Source organism: Sitophilus oryzae, unplaced genomic scaffold, assembly GCF_002938485.1.
Source record: "Sitophilus oryzae breed Bouriz unplaced genomic scaffold, Soryzae_2.0 scaffold_1576_pilon_pilon, whole genome shotgun sequence".
Taxonomy (NCBI): domain Eukaryota; kingdom Metazoa; phylum Arthropoda; class Insecta; order Coleoptera; family Curculionidae; genus Sitophilus; species Sitophilus oryzae.
In genome coordinates this window covers 8,690,244-8,705,826 of record NW_022146254.1, presented here as the reverse complement: position 1 = coordinate 8,705,826, position 15,583 = coordinate 8,690,244, and the positions used below count along the sequence as shown (strand labels likewise).

The 15,583-nt window shown below is 32.1% G+C and overlaps 1 protein-coding gene across 2 annotated transcripts in view; it reads left to right on the top strand.

Moving 5' to 3' along the window:
* LOC115879214 (chitinase domain-containing protein 1) overlaps positions 1-15,583 on the top strand; it is a 45,138-nt gene that overhangs the window by 27,822 nt on the left and 1,733 nt on the right. The window contains exons 2-5 of one of the 2 annotated variants that reach the window (XM_030895910.1): positions 11,466-11,689; positions 11,741-11,921; positions 11,977-12,180; positions 12,241-12,399. In XM_030895910.1, coding sequence (XP_030751770.1) covers positions 11,466-11,689; positions 11,741-11,921; positions 11,977-12,180; positions 12,241-12,399 — 768 coding nt within the window. Of the gene's footprint in view, positions 1-11,053; positions 11,690-11,740; positions 11,922-11,976; positions 12,181-12,240; positions 12,400-15,583 lie in introns of those variants that run through there. The other variant, XM_030895909.1, reaches the window with a different exon arrangement.

Genomic DNA, 15,583 nt, shown 5'->3' with positions numbered 1-15,583 from the left:
TCCGCGAGAACAACATAATTCCATTAGACAAACATCTGCCAAAATCTTCACACCTAGGAAAATGAATTCATTTTACATCCTTATCCCAATAACGATAATTCACTATATAAATGCAGAATCACGAAACAATTACGACGATAGTTGTATAACGAGCCTAAATATCCCAATGGAAAATCACAAGACCTTTATAAGCAGAATATAACATATACCCAGTGCACGCGACTCATTTCATTAGCAGTGACGCCTATTTTTTAGAATAATATGGTATATATTTGCTACAAATAATTTGATCGAACTATTGTACTGCAAAAAATACAATACTAATAAGTATTTGTAATGCATAATAATATACATCACTAATTAGGTAGATATTCAGATGTTTTAAATTAGATCGATTTCAAACCCCAAAATTTAAATACTATTTATACATTACTCCATTTCTATGTAACCTATATATTTTTGTGTACGATGTGTAAAAATTGCTGCATAGCATATGGTATGTTTATGGCCAAGATTTACTATTAAATAGGTATAATATGTTGTAGTTTATTACTGTATATTATGTACTATTTCATTTAAACTATATCATTTTTAAATACAAACCCAAAATCTGAGGAATAATTATGTTTTCCATGTATTCTTACAACATATTTATTAATCCGTTATATCTAACTAGCGTGACGTCATAAATCTCGCCCGTAGGCTGATCTTTTAATAGAAGGCATTGATCGGTCTTCAACAAATGAAAATAGGCGGCAAATCTTCTAAAATATAACCTCTTAAACTAATGACAGTAATGACAATTGACGCAGATTGACATGTAATATTGCAATATGGCAACATCGATGGAATCTCTTCTGTTTTGAGATGCTTGTCTTTAATTCTGCTTAAACTGCTTGACGTTTAAAGCTGATGATTTTTGGCAAACGGATTGACTGTGGGGTGTAGAGATTCCATAAGGAGGGGTTTCTCGATTCCAAGAGGGTGAAAATGCCCCTCAAATATTACAATATTGTTATCTTAACAACGGTTATCTTTCGGGAAAACGCTGTTGGACACGCATAATTTATTTTTGTTTTTTTACATATTATTGAACTTTTTTAAAAAATCATACTGAGTGTTTCAAAAGTTGGTAGAGTAATTGATTACTACGATTCTGTCTTAACTGCCATACGTAAAAAACTTATTTTTGACAACAGATTTCGAAAGTCAAATTCCAACGAGCATGAACTACCGGTCAAATATTACCAAGTTATATATATAATATCACCATATTGTTTTTTCAGGACTCAGGAACATAAATGTAGAGGACATTTTATTCAGTTGTATGTTAATGGAAATTTTTTTTATATTATATAATTTTAAACAAAGAACGGCGTTATAGTTGGCATGAAAATTTATTACTACCTGCATAGAAGTATAATATTCTTACAAAGTATATGTAGTTAATAAGTCGATTATTTGATCGAACTGTATGTCTATCGCTTTTTTGATATTAGCATATCTTATAGGTATTTTCGGAAAAAACACCCACAGTTCTTTGATGATATTTAGTCCTAAGAAAATCTAAAAAATATTTTTTTTTTTAACGTTTTTTTTTTAACAAGCATTTTAAATAAATCAAAACAAGGAAACTTAAACTGAATAGCTGAATTAACTAAAACTACAAGACACCGTGAACTAAACTAAATGTAAACCACAAAACCCCAACAGAAAATTTAAAATCGGAAACAGCTAAAAATAATGACGTGTAACTATGTTATTTTCAGTGAAACAAACTGAAGTGTTAATTTGAAGATTATTATTTAACGAAGATGGATAAATTGGGGCAACAGTTGGGTCTTAGGCTGACTTTCACCCAAGATGCCATCGAAACAGTTTTAAAAATTTCAGGATTGCTGATTTTTTGGAAAAAAAAAAAACGATTTTTTTTTTTAAAAAAAACTATTTTTTTTTTTCTAAAAAAAAAAAATTTAGAAAATCAAAAAAACTAATTGCACCGTTCTCATAGCCACTTTGTTAGGGCCTATTCTTGATTTATTTTTAGATTTTCAACTTAGCTCATAATTTGTGAGATACAGAGGCCAGTTATTTTTTTAAATACGGATCTGCATTTTTATATTTCAGCATTTTTGAACGAACTCCCTCTCCTGAGTATAATGATATACCACACTTATACTTTTTTTTGTTTTTCATTATAATTTAAAAAAATTTCAAGTTCGACTTGTTTTATTAAATTTATTTAATCTGTTATATTCTCTGCCAACATATTCGATCAGTGCTATTACATCGAATAAGTGAAAATTTGAGCCAATGAAAGATTTCACAATAAATTATATCCAGAATCGCAATTTAAAAGCAATTTTATTTCTTAACTTCTTCTTATTGTAAAATTTGAAATTCTCAGTGTACGAAGTCTATTTATTTTGCTATATATAATTGTTGTATTACTGAAAAATTAACTTCTTACAAACAATTTTTTAATGCTTTACATAGTCTGCATGTTCGAAATGGTTACAGCCCTCCTATTGCCACTAAAAGTTTATTGCGCTTCCATTTTATTTATAAGCTTTTGAATTGAGATGTTCTTATACTTTCGAATGCATTTTGTACTCTTTATTGTAACTGCCTAGATGTGTTGATTTTACTTTTTTGTTAAAATTTGGACCTGTCGAATTACTTGACGTCATCAGACGGCCCAGGTACCTCGCTGGCCATTATACTGTTCTACCATTTCAAATCCATCTTCCGGGGAAATGAGTTGATTGTTTATATTACATTTTATTTATATTATATTTATATTAACTACATTTTATTTATTATTTTATTGCATTTGATTTTCCGTATCCAACCTACGTCACTGTTAAGTTTGAAAGCTTATCAATATTGTAACGATGAATATATTAAATATTTAAAAAAAACAGATCCGGACCGGACTTGAAATTAGTTTAAATAAATTGTGTCCTAATTTCCAAAACAAAAAGAAATATTAAGTGTGGCATATCATTGTACTCGGGAGAGCGAGTTAAATTTCAAAATCTGAAATAAAAAATGCAGGCCCGTATTTAAAAAAATTAAGTTGGCATTAAAAAAATTAAGTTGCAAATATTATTTTCGTTTTAATTGCTGCTCGCAGCTAGAACTTTTTTGCATTAGAGCCGGTGCTCTTCAAAGCCTACTTATTCAAGGTGGGCGGATTTTTAAAAACTCTAAATCTCGAAGAGGGATCGAGCAAAATATCAAGTATGCTCTATTTTTGGAAAGATAATTTTAAATTATTTTTAATGAATTAAAAATATACAGGGTATCCCATATAAAAAATCAAATTTTCTGTTGATAATTCTTAAATTATTAATTTAAAAAAAAATTATATTTAAACCTTTAAATTCTATGTAAAAAGATGCCTTGGAAATGTTTTAATAAAAATACAAGATTTTCCATAGCAAAAAAGTTACAGCTATTTGTTAAAAATGCACATTTTTGATAAACACCCCGTAACTCCGAAACGGAAACAGATATCGATGTGCGCTTTTCACCATCATGTTTTTGATGAAAATTGAGCTCCATACACCGATATTAGTTTTTGTCTATCTTCTATAGAAAAGGATGTTTTCCTTTACAAGCGTCCAATTTAGCCCACCCTGTACAGCTTTAAACAAAGCGATGTAAAACGAAAGATGACAGTTAATTTTAACATTTGATATATGTTGACAGGAGCCTACTATGTTTCTATATGCAAAAAAAGACAACTCTCGTATAATAAATAAAAGCTGTTCATGGTTTTTGCTAAAGTTTTTAATCCATCATATCTGACTAGTGTTGTAAATATTTCCTTCTACGGAAATATTTCCATGGAAATGGCAATATTGGAAATTTCCAAACGTGTCTCGGAAATATTGGAAATATTGAGAATATTGGGAATAATTGGATTTGAACCCGATGTTTATTAATATATCTTTCATATTTTGTAACCCTATAAACATTAAACTTACTATAGAACAGTTTTACAAACATCACAGACTAACCCACAGAATAACTACAGAACGATCAGTCAATAAAAAAGCGAACAAAATTTTTGCTGCCATCTATAGCGGGCCGAGTGCGGCTCAGGGCTTCAAGGTCAAAATAATTATTTATTAAATAAAAAAGTCGTGTCGGCGGCACGACTCGAACCGGCTACCTTCGTGTTGCTAGACGAGAGCCTTATCCACTACACCACCAGATATCTTGACGAGAATTATATCTTTATGGTAATAAATTATGAATTCAGCCTGCTACAACGGATATGTAAAATTTATCCTAGAGGCTGCTTATACTTTGAAAATTCATCTCGTTGCAGTTCATCACAGTTGTATAATTCAAGAAACACTAAGAAATATGGCTACCTTTGAATAATATAATATGAAAAAGTTGGAGTCGGAATACAATAAATACATTTTGTATTAAAAACAAAATAAAGGCAGCTTAAATATAGTTTGAAGCATAAATAAAGGAGTATTTGAAGTACTGTGTGGACGGAAGAGGGAAATCAATCGCAAAATTCATAAAATGAATTTAAAGACCGAGCCAATCGTAACGTTTGAAGCAACCATACATACACGAAGAACTGTTCTGCAACCATATATACACGACGTAAATTAGCACCATCTATAGTGGGCCGAATCGTCAATTTGTAATTTAATGCTCCATAAGAGTGACTGGGCCCTGGGCCCGCCATAATTGCAGTGATATAACCCGATATCCCACATATTATAACCATGGTACAAAGAATACAAGGTATGATATTGCGCAGGTTGGTCGCTACGTCACAGGTGATAACAGGCGCTATTGGTCAGCACGCTCCGCGCGCCAGTTCAAATCGTCAAGATATTCTTATAAACCTGTTTTTTTGTTTATATACCGTCATTGACTTCATCGCTAAGCAAGTTACTATGGAGCAGTGCGTAAGGAGTCGGGTTAGAGCAAGAGACCGGAGTTCGAAACTCGGCTGACATAACTTTTTTTTTAATACTGTTGTATTCTATAGTTTATTTTGTAGTATAAAAAAAAGAACTATTTATTCTGTCATTTATAAATCTAGCGTTATTACTATAAATAAATATATATTACATGAAAACTGAGAAATGACGTTTCTGCAGTAGTAGGTATGTCCCATGTATATGAAAAAATAGGTCGTAAATAAACACTGTTTTTGTTTTTTAGATGCAAGAAAATGGTGTTATAACATTCTCGATCGGCGATTTTTCTGAAAAATGCTTAAATTCTACAGCAAGGTAAGACTATAACTATAGCCATCATTTTTAATCTCCGTTATTAATATAAATTGATTGTTGGTACAATATGTCTATTTAATATAAAAATAATATCTCTACTTTTTGAAAATGTATCGGGCCCTAATTGTACCTCCAAAAAGTAATATATTTTAGTGATATACCATATTGTAAACTATTTAATATTTCAGTCACTTAAAAGTTAATTTGCATTGAATAATTGTCTACCATTAAATTGAAATTTGAGCTATAATATAATCCTCTATGGGCATATTCTGGTATGCAAATACTCCGTTATCTATTTTGGGTGTCGCTTTCAACCAATTTATTCTCAAAACCTGAAACATCTACATATAAAAAAGCACAGGTCACTAATTATACGCAAACTTCACCCCTTTGGAATTACTTCTATCACAACAATACAATAATGTCTATCTGTATTTGGTATTTCTTTAGTCACGTTGTTCCATATTTCAAATAAATATATGTGAATGTAAATAATTTTTGGTTTTATTTATGAAAAGTAAAAATACAAAATACATTTCATCTGCATTGGCATTTTCTACTTTTCGATGGGAAACAATAAACTTCCTGTGCATTTTTAAATGATGTAATAATTCCTCTTGTGGTTACTTTCTTCCATAGATAACCCTATCTCTGTCCTCATGTGAATTCAGACGGAAATGAACATGAAGCCAATTATTTACCATAAACATCGCAAACTAAAAACCTAATAAAGAACTGTTCTACCGAATATAGAAATAAATTTAGTATTCTCTACCTAAGGCTATTATTATCGACCAAATCCATGTTAATAGGTAATTATTATTTTTAAATATATTTTGGAACTGCTGCTTTTAGCCCGCTATAAATTAAATGAACTAAAACCTTAAAATCCCACATATTCTAACCATAACCATAAAGAATACAAGGTATGATATTGCGGCAGGTTGGTCGCTACGTCAAGCAGGTGATAACAGGTACTATTGGCATAGATAAAATGAAACAAGTTTTAGATTGGAAAGTGCCCATAAGGACAATGTAAACACTATTTGGCGCTTATTCTTTTGCAAATGGTCGCGACCCAGAACTTTTAGTAAATTTCGGAGCGGTTCATTTATTTCCGGAATTATATCGCCGGAATTATATATATAAATACGGTTTATTCAAATTTATTATTATTTTCATTTAATTTTATAAATTATGGAAACAGCGTGGTTGCCTGGGTAACTAATTTTCAGATATATATAAGGAGACATGTATGACATGACATATGACATGACAATTGCAATTTTATGAAATGCCATTTCGTTTCCGGTTGGTAATTTATGGGCTGTTCAGGAGGTTTAAATGAGGGCTTAATATACTTTTTACTCTTTCATAGTAGTACAATAATACAACAAAATTACTCAAAATATTTGGAATTTGAATTAAACTCACAAGATATGCAAATCAACACTTTTTAAAGAGCTTATAATCCAATAAACTACTGTATCAATATCAAATATTTAAATAATATCAGAGATGCTGTGTTAAAGTGAATTAGTAAAGTAACAGATGCATTGACTTACAGAAACATGAAGATAAATAAATGTTTTTGCTTGCTGTTGTTCTTTAGCGACCGCTGTAGCAGCGCCAGATCTCATAACGGTCGCGACCCAAAATAATTTCGCGACCTAAAAATTTTTACGGGCTTTCCAATCTAAACTTGTTAAGATGATCTATGGTTATTATCACATTGGGTCAGTAAGGCCAAACCTGGAATCAAAAAGATATATTCTTAAAAACATGTTTTGTATAGGTACATAAGACTTTGTGAATTAAATCAAACAGGACTTGAATGAAAATAAAATCGAATAAAAAATATAATAGACCGGGGACATCTAAACTCATTTGTATTTTAAAAATAATCTACATACTGTCAGATTCTATAGCATTATTGCTATGAAAAATACATACTATTTACTCTATGTCATGTAATTACGCATTTCTGTTCATAATAGAAAATTAATGTAGGCTAATAATAGTCTCAATAATCATAATTTACCTTGTATAACTTGCTTTCAATTGGTTCCAAAATGTACCTATCAGTCTTTATTTTAGAGATATAAAATATTGGTAAAGAATATCCCAAGATCCTTTGGTTTAAAGTTAAAAAAATATAAAAACAGTTAATATATTACCTATTTTACATATAATATGGCCCATAATATAATCCTCGATGGGCATATTCTGGGCATGCAAATACTTCATCTTAAATTTTGGGTGTCGTTCAACCACTTTATTCCTCAAAACCTCTGAAACACTACACATAGTAAAGCACAGGTCACTAATTAGAATTAACTTCACCCTTGAATTACTTTCTATCATCATTAACATTTCGCTCATCTGCATTGGCATTTTCTACTGCTCGATGGAAATAATAACCTTCCTAGCATTTTTTAAATGATGCAATAATTCCTCTTGTGGGTCATTTTCTTCATGTGATAATTAATATCATATATCCTCATATTAATTGTAGTGTTAACATGAAAATTATATACCAAAAACATCGCAAACTAAAAACCTAATAAACAATTTTATACCGAAATATCAGAAACAAACTTCCAATCAAATCTAAACGGCAAAAAATTAAAATGGCGCCTGGACTTGCCAGAGGCTCCTGGGAGCTGACGCTGACACACAGACAAAAGGACAAAAAGAACAGGACGCCGACGTGCATAAAAATGTTCCGTAGCAGAAATTGACAGAAATCATATAGAAATATTCAGATTTTTGTCTAGGACAGTCTAGAAGGCCATGCTTTCTGCCTGGGTAGAACCGCGCCACAACTGTTTCCAATTTTCCGGTTTACTGTCACCCCCCTGACCATAACCCCAAAAAATGCAGATCTCCTGTCAACTTTCTTTATTTTTTATTTATTCATTATTTTCATAGTGACGTCACAGGTGGTATGCGCGAACTGAACGAAATTGGAGCCGCTATCGATCATACCTTGTATTCTTTGTACCATGTATTATAACCCATTTATAACCATAGAAATTATAACCTGTTATCACTGTTATCTGTCTATGACCGTTATTAGAGCTGTTATGAACATATTATCCCTTTCCTTGTTTATATATTAATAGAAGGATTAATAGACTTGTGTCTAGCCCTAGCAGGCAACTGTTAAGCCCGACCAATCACGTTAGAGTTTTTGACAAACACAAATGAATTAACACACTCCAAATCACAAAATAACCACGCTAACCAACCTGATTGGTCAAGCTTAATAGTTGACTGCTAGGACTAGACACTTCTGAATTTAGAAACGAATATGACTTTTTTTCCTTTTTTCTTGTCACAGTTGAAACAAACAAGGATAAAGCTATTTTCGTAAAACATGCGTGAAACGTGCTAATAAGTAGCCCTCTGAAGTAGCCCAATAGATGTGACCTCGCGCCCTTCCATTTTTGAACGATGGGCGGGTTTAACGCATGGTATGCATCATAGGTATGCATGGTACAAAGAATACAAGGTATCATCGATAGCGGCTCCAATTTCGTTCAGTTCGCGCATACCACCTGTGACGTCACTATGAAAATAATGAATAAATAAAAAATAAAGAAAGTTGACAGATCTGCATTTTTTGGGGTTATGGTTAAGTATTGTTTATTTTTAAGACTTTTTAGTTCATTTAATTTAATAATTACTAAAACCAGCAGTTCCAAAAATATATTTAAAAATAATAATTACCTATTAACATGGATTTGGTCGATAATAGCCTTAGGTAAGAATACTAAATTTATTTCTATATTCGGTATAAAATTGTTTATTAGGTTTTTAGTTTGCGATGTTATGGTAAATAATTTTCATGTTCATTGCCTCTGAATTCACATGAGGACAGAGATGAGGTTATCTATGGAAAAGTAACCACAAGAGGAATTATTACATCATTTAAAAAATGTTGGGAAGTTTATTGTTTCCCATCGAAAAGTAGAAAATGCCAATGCAGATGAACGTATTGTAATTATGATAGAAGTAATTCCAAGGGTGAAGTTTATTGTAATTAGTGACCTGTGCTTCTTTTTATATGTAGATGTTTCAGGTTTTGAGAATAAATTGGTTGAACGACACCCAAAATTTAGAGGAAGTATTTGCATACCCAGAATATGCCCATCGAGGATTATATTATAGCTCAAATTTCCTTTAATGGTAGACAATTATTCAATGCAAATTAGCTTTTTAAGTGACTGAAATATTAAATAGTTTACAATATGGTATATCACTAAAAATATATTACTTTTAGGTACAATTAGGGCCCGATACATTTCAAAAAGTAGATTATTTTATATTAAATGAGGTATTGTACCAACAATCAATTTATATTAATAACGGAGATTAAAAAATAACAGAATAAATAGTTCTTTTTTTATACTACAAAAAAAACTATAGAATACAACAGTATTTAAAAAAATAAATAAAAAGTTATGTCCCGGCTGAGATTCGAACTCCGGTCTCTCGCTTTCTAGCCCGACTCCTTACGCACTGCTCCACAGTAACTTGCTTAGCGACAATTCAATGACGGTATATAAACAAAAAAACAGGTTTATAACCATGGTACAAAGAAAATAAGGTATGATCGATAGCGGCTCCAATTTCGTTAAGTTTGCGCATACCACCTGTGACGTCATACGCCATACAAAAAAATATCCATATTGTCCAATTGCCACTAATAAAAAGAGACCTAAAATAGGGAAGAATTAGGACATAACCCCAAAAGTTATGTTTTGACATCGAGCTTGACATTTGAAAAATTATTTTCACATTTTGACACAATCAAATTTCACAGATGACACAATCTGTTTGACAATTTGAAATTGGCGCGCAGAGCTTGCCGACCAATGGTGCCGTTTATCACCTGTGACGTAATAACCAACCTGCGCAATATCATACCTTGTATTCTTTGTACCATGGTTTATAACAATATTTTAACGATTTGAACTGGTGCGCACAGCGTGCTGACCAATAGCGCCTGTTATCACCTGTCACGTGGCGACCAACCTGCGTAATATCATACCTTGTATTCTTTGTACCATGGGTTTAACGGATTCCCCTCTAAGAAAATCGTAGGGGAATACAAAAATGCAAATCGGGCAAGGCGCCATCTAGAATACAGGATTTTACTAAGCCCTCATTGTATATCTATTTATACATAATCAAGGATATTATGTTGTGAACCTGTTGTAACATGGTTGTAACGTTATAACTATAACAAAGAGTAGATAAGACTGATAAGACAAATTGAATTTTATATTTTTTCATCCCAGGACCGATAGTAAAATATATATTTTATGCATACCTTCCTAAATATCAACGAGATGAGCCATCGGAAGAAACGGATCATAGTACAAAACAGAAAGGTGACCTTTTTTCTTTCCACTTAGGATATTAAAATTATATACTGTGTTATATACACAGGGGAACTGTTTACATTTTATGCGAATGCCAACATCCTATTGTTATTGTTTGTTATGTTGCCAAGTCTACCGGAGATTTGTCAAAGCCTTTGTTTATTTTTTATTTTGTATACGTATATTTACTTTGTTTATTTTTAATTTTGTATACTTTGGGGAAATCTTAAGAAAATAATAATATAATTAGAGCTTACTACATTTGAAAATTTCGATATTTATAATTTTATTTAGTACTTAATATGATTCAAGTCAAAGATTACAAGAAATATTTGTAAATTTCTGTCATTTTACATCAACCGTTATGATTAATTTTTAATCTGGCAACGCCGCTCTGTTGTTATAGTATTTTCTATTTTTTTTTTTTTTTTCCTATTTTTGGCCACTTGTCTATTACGACCAGAGATTACGACATTCAGCCAGCTTATTTCTTAATATTTAATTAGCGTTTAAAATCGGACAAATACAGACTCACACACACATTTAACACCCATGTCCGAGGCCGGAATCGAACCGGCGACCTTGCGTCTACTAGAATGCGGCGCAATCATTTCGACCACAAGGCCGACAATATTTTCTATAGTAGGGGCAAGGAGAAGATGGAGAGAAGTGGAGAGAAGGAACTAACCTAAAAATTCTAAGATTTTATTTTGAGCGAGATTGTTTTTTAAGTATTAAATGATGAAATTTTGTATTAAAATTGTAGTTCTATCAATAAGTTTATCAATTTTACATATAGAAAGTGCTTCATCAACATTAACACCAAAAAATAGAGGTAATAAAAAGAAAATTCAAGAAAAACCATTGAAAATTAGGACAGGTCCTCAAAAATACTCCGTTTTTGATAAAAGTTTTGTTACTGAAACTGTAGTTGCTAAAGATATTCTAGAGAATTATCAAGCCTTTTTCACTGAGACTGACGAATATAATTTTAATGGTTTAGTTTTAGGTTATGTTACCCCGGTAAGTTTATAGTTTAGTACAAAATATATTTAATTTAACTTATTTTTTCAGTGGAATAATCATGGGTATGATGTAGCAAAGATATTTGGGAATAAGTTTACACACATAAGCCCTGTGTGGCTTCAAATTAGAAGAAAAGGACCAAAATTGTACAGTCTGACTGGCACTCATGATATTGATAAAAAATGGGTAATAACTGTAAAAAATGCTGGAAGGGAAAGAAAGACAAAAGGTCTTTTACAATTAGATAAATGTGACATTTTGGCTACATTAAAGTTATTTTATAGTTCTTCCGAGAGTTATATTTGAGGGTTGGACATTAAGCGATTATACTGCACTTTTCAATGACAAGAATGAATTAAATTCCTTGACACAAACCTTAGTGGAGTCTTGTAAACAATATAGTTTTGATGGTTTTACTCTCGAGGTATGGACACAAATAGCTGGGGCTGTAAAATCTGATATTTTAGTTGCATTTGTTAAATTTGTAGGTAATATTATTTAACTATAGAGAAAAAGTTATATTTGTTTTTAATAATATAATATTTTAGGTGATACCTTTGCTTTAGAAAAATTACATTTTGTATTGGTTATACCTCCTAAGCGAAGTGAATATGAATTATTTACAAAGGATCAGTTTGACCAGCTATATGATCACGTAACTGCATTTTCACTAATGACTTATGATTATTCAAATTCCCAAATACCAGGTAAAACATAATTCAGTTTGCAGCGACAGTTTTACTATTTTTTGAAGTGAAATTTCTTTACGAGCGCTGGGAGAAAAAAATCAAGGCCGTGACACGACACGCGACACAACAGGCGAGAGGAAAAATGGACACCATACGGCTTAGAAATTATCTGATTTAAATTAAATTGAGTCTGTCGATTGTTGACTGTGTATGACCCGTGTCACCGTGATAGTAAGGGTGTATTCCGTTGCTTACCTTGGTTATGGTTTTATGTTCCATTTCTATCGGTTTCCCCTTTGAACTGTCATAAAACTAACCAGCGCGAGAAGGCTGGTTTCTCTGGTTGTGTTTGTATCGTTTGTATGGTGTTTGTCATTCAATTTCATACATCAGTTTCATTTATGTGACAGAAATCAAGAAAATATTAGAAGTTCGAAGTGAAATTCTCATTTAATTTCTATAATTTGTAATAATATTTTGTATTTACATCCAAAAGCAATGGAGGTAGGGAGTACAGGTAAATAAATTTAATTAACTAAATAGAATGACTTTTTAGGACTATTTAAACTTATCATGCAACCATTGTTTCTTAAAGTCAGGAACATTTAAAGGAAACATGAAAAACAAGACAACAAGTAATCATGAATGTTTTGTAAGCTATAAAAATATAAATTTAGATTTATTTATTTATTATTGATGATATGTTTTAATATTGGACCTGTAAATCTTCACTTGAGCTGTCTAACAAGTTTAACAGTTTATTAATAAAGTACTTTTCAATATTAAACTCCATTGAAAAGAAGAAGCAAACGTAAAAGCAGAGAATAGGCACATTAAAAATGCATAAAAGATAAATTTTATAATAGAGGTATTGAAATTTAGAAAACGTCAACATTTGACGTTTCCATTATTTTACCAAACCGTTCCGTATCAAACCGATGTTTTTCAGGAACCGCTCTTTACCGTAGTTTACCGGTCTGGTTCGCCTGGTTTTGCAACGGAATACAGCCTTAGTTTTGACGTAAGAAACGTCAAAAGTTGATGCCGTCCGATCGCCACCAAATTTGGTGGGTAGGCTATTTGAGCGACGGTGCAAAGGTGCACGGTCTCACCCTGCAGAGTTGCATACGACGCCACATACGGCCAGATTATTAATTTAAGATGACAAAAGTATTTCATTGCGAAAACTCAAATAAAATATTTTAAAATCAATTGTTTGTTTCAGAAACAATCGTATAATGACTATACTAGATAACCTTACTCAACGTTTTGAACTGTGCAGGCAAAACGTTGTACAGGGTGATTCATTAAGAATTGCTAACGGCTATATCTCAGAAACTATTGGTCATACGACTTCAGGAAAAAAGAATTGTTGGCTAAAGAGGCCAAGAGAAAATGCTGGAAATTATTTTCAAGTTTGTATGGCCTCCGATAGGGGGAGCAACCAGTACTCAAAATCATAAAAACGCATTTTTACAAAAAAATAAGCCTAGAAAAGGTATACTAAATCCATGTTACCTATATGAAAATGTAATTCAATTCTGAACAAATTTTGGTATATAACTTTTTGCTCTTACTCTTAAACTAAAGGGTGGGGGAAGGTTCAAACTTGTTGAGATCAAATAATGTTGTGTAACTTTTTTTTTGGATCGATTTCATCGAATTTAGTGTCATTCGAATGAAAATGAAGTATTTTAGTCACCGCGGCACCGCAATTTAAAAATGCAAATTTAATTGATTAAGCCAGAGACAACTACGAGACGATCAAGCCCATACGGAAATTAGATCTGCTGGATCTCTGGCCAGATCAAACTTCCCTGGAAAATTAGCAGCTGCAGTGAGAGAGCGCTGTTTCGCAAATTTAAATCACCCGGTACATATTTTACTGTTTTTATTTCCGCTTCCGTTGTCCACGCCTCCTGCTAGTCCCGCTCTACGCCGACGCGACGACGCCGTAGCAGAGGCCATTGCTCATATTCTCATATATCGACAGATTAAGTCGCCTTTAGTATTTGACAGAGTTATTGAACATTGTAAGCATCGTGTTCAGAAATTCAATTATTTTTTACCTTTTAGTTATACATTTTTCACCCCTTAAGGGATGTTTTTTTGGCAATTTTTTTTTGCTTTTCCTTAGCTATTTAACACTGAAAACCATATATCTCCAGATATCACCGTTTTCAAAATATAGAAAACTACCCCTTTTCACCCCTTTATGGGATAATTTTTTTCCTACAATTATTTTTGCTTTTCCGTAGCTATCTAACACTGAAAACTGTATGTCTCCAGATATCTCCGTTCTCGAATTACGAAAAACTCCCTTTTTCACCCCCTCACGGGTTGAAGCAAGCCATCCCTATAAAAAACATTGTCATCGGAATTGAATCAACATGTCAAATTTCAATTTCCTACGATAAAGGGAAGTGGTTCTAATAATTCAACTTACAATATTTGACCTGAAGAATCATACATACATACATACATTGCAAGTTAGATAAAAGCTTAAAAAAACGATTTTTCGGATAAAGGTGGAGATGCGGGGACGCATTCTTTGTCGTTTTGTAGTTGCTAAGGATAGATCTTTCGTAGGTTAGAAGGAGATAGTGGAACTCCGTGGAACTTTTTTTATAAGTCAACCCAAACCAAATAACAAATTAATTTTAAATAAAAAAATTATCCCGAAATACTTATTAGCAACCCGTTACATTTTACAACTATCTAATAAAACTACATAAATTATTTGAAGTACATATCTGATGCTTGATGCTGTGTTTTCCATGATAAAAGCTTTGACACATTAATCACTCATTAACTGAACGGACATAAAATTCTGTCACTTTCCGGACACAGTTGACTTAATACCGTATGATCGAATAAAAACGGCGTCAGCGATGGCTATGAAACGAAGATCGCTGTCATTTTATATGTAAAATTATATGGAAAATGTCATCGATCGTCATTTCCAAGCCAACTGGACGCCGTTTTTTTTCGATCATACGGTATTTGCGTGCGATTGATATATGTGAACTTTGTGCGCGCGCCTAGCTACGCTCAGGATGCGTTTAGAAAAAATTATGAGATATTACGAACCAGCTATTTTACAACATGTAAGAAGCATTTTTGATTGGTTTGGAGCAATTTGCAAAATCCAATTTTGTCGTCGTAAATTGATAATCTGGCCGTATGTGCGACGTTTCGTTTA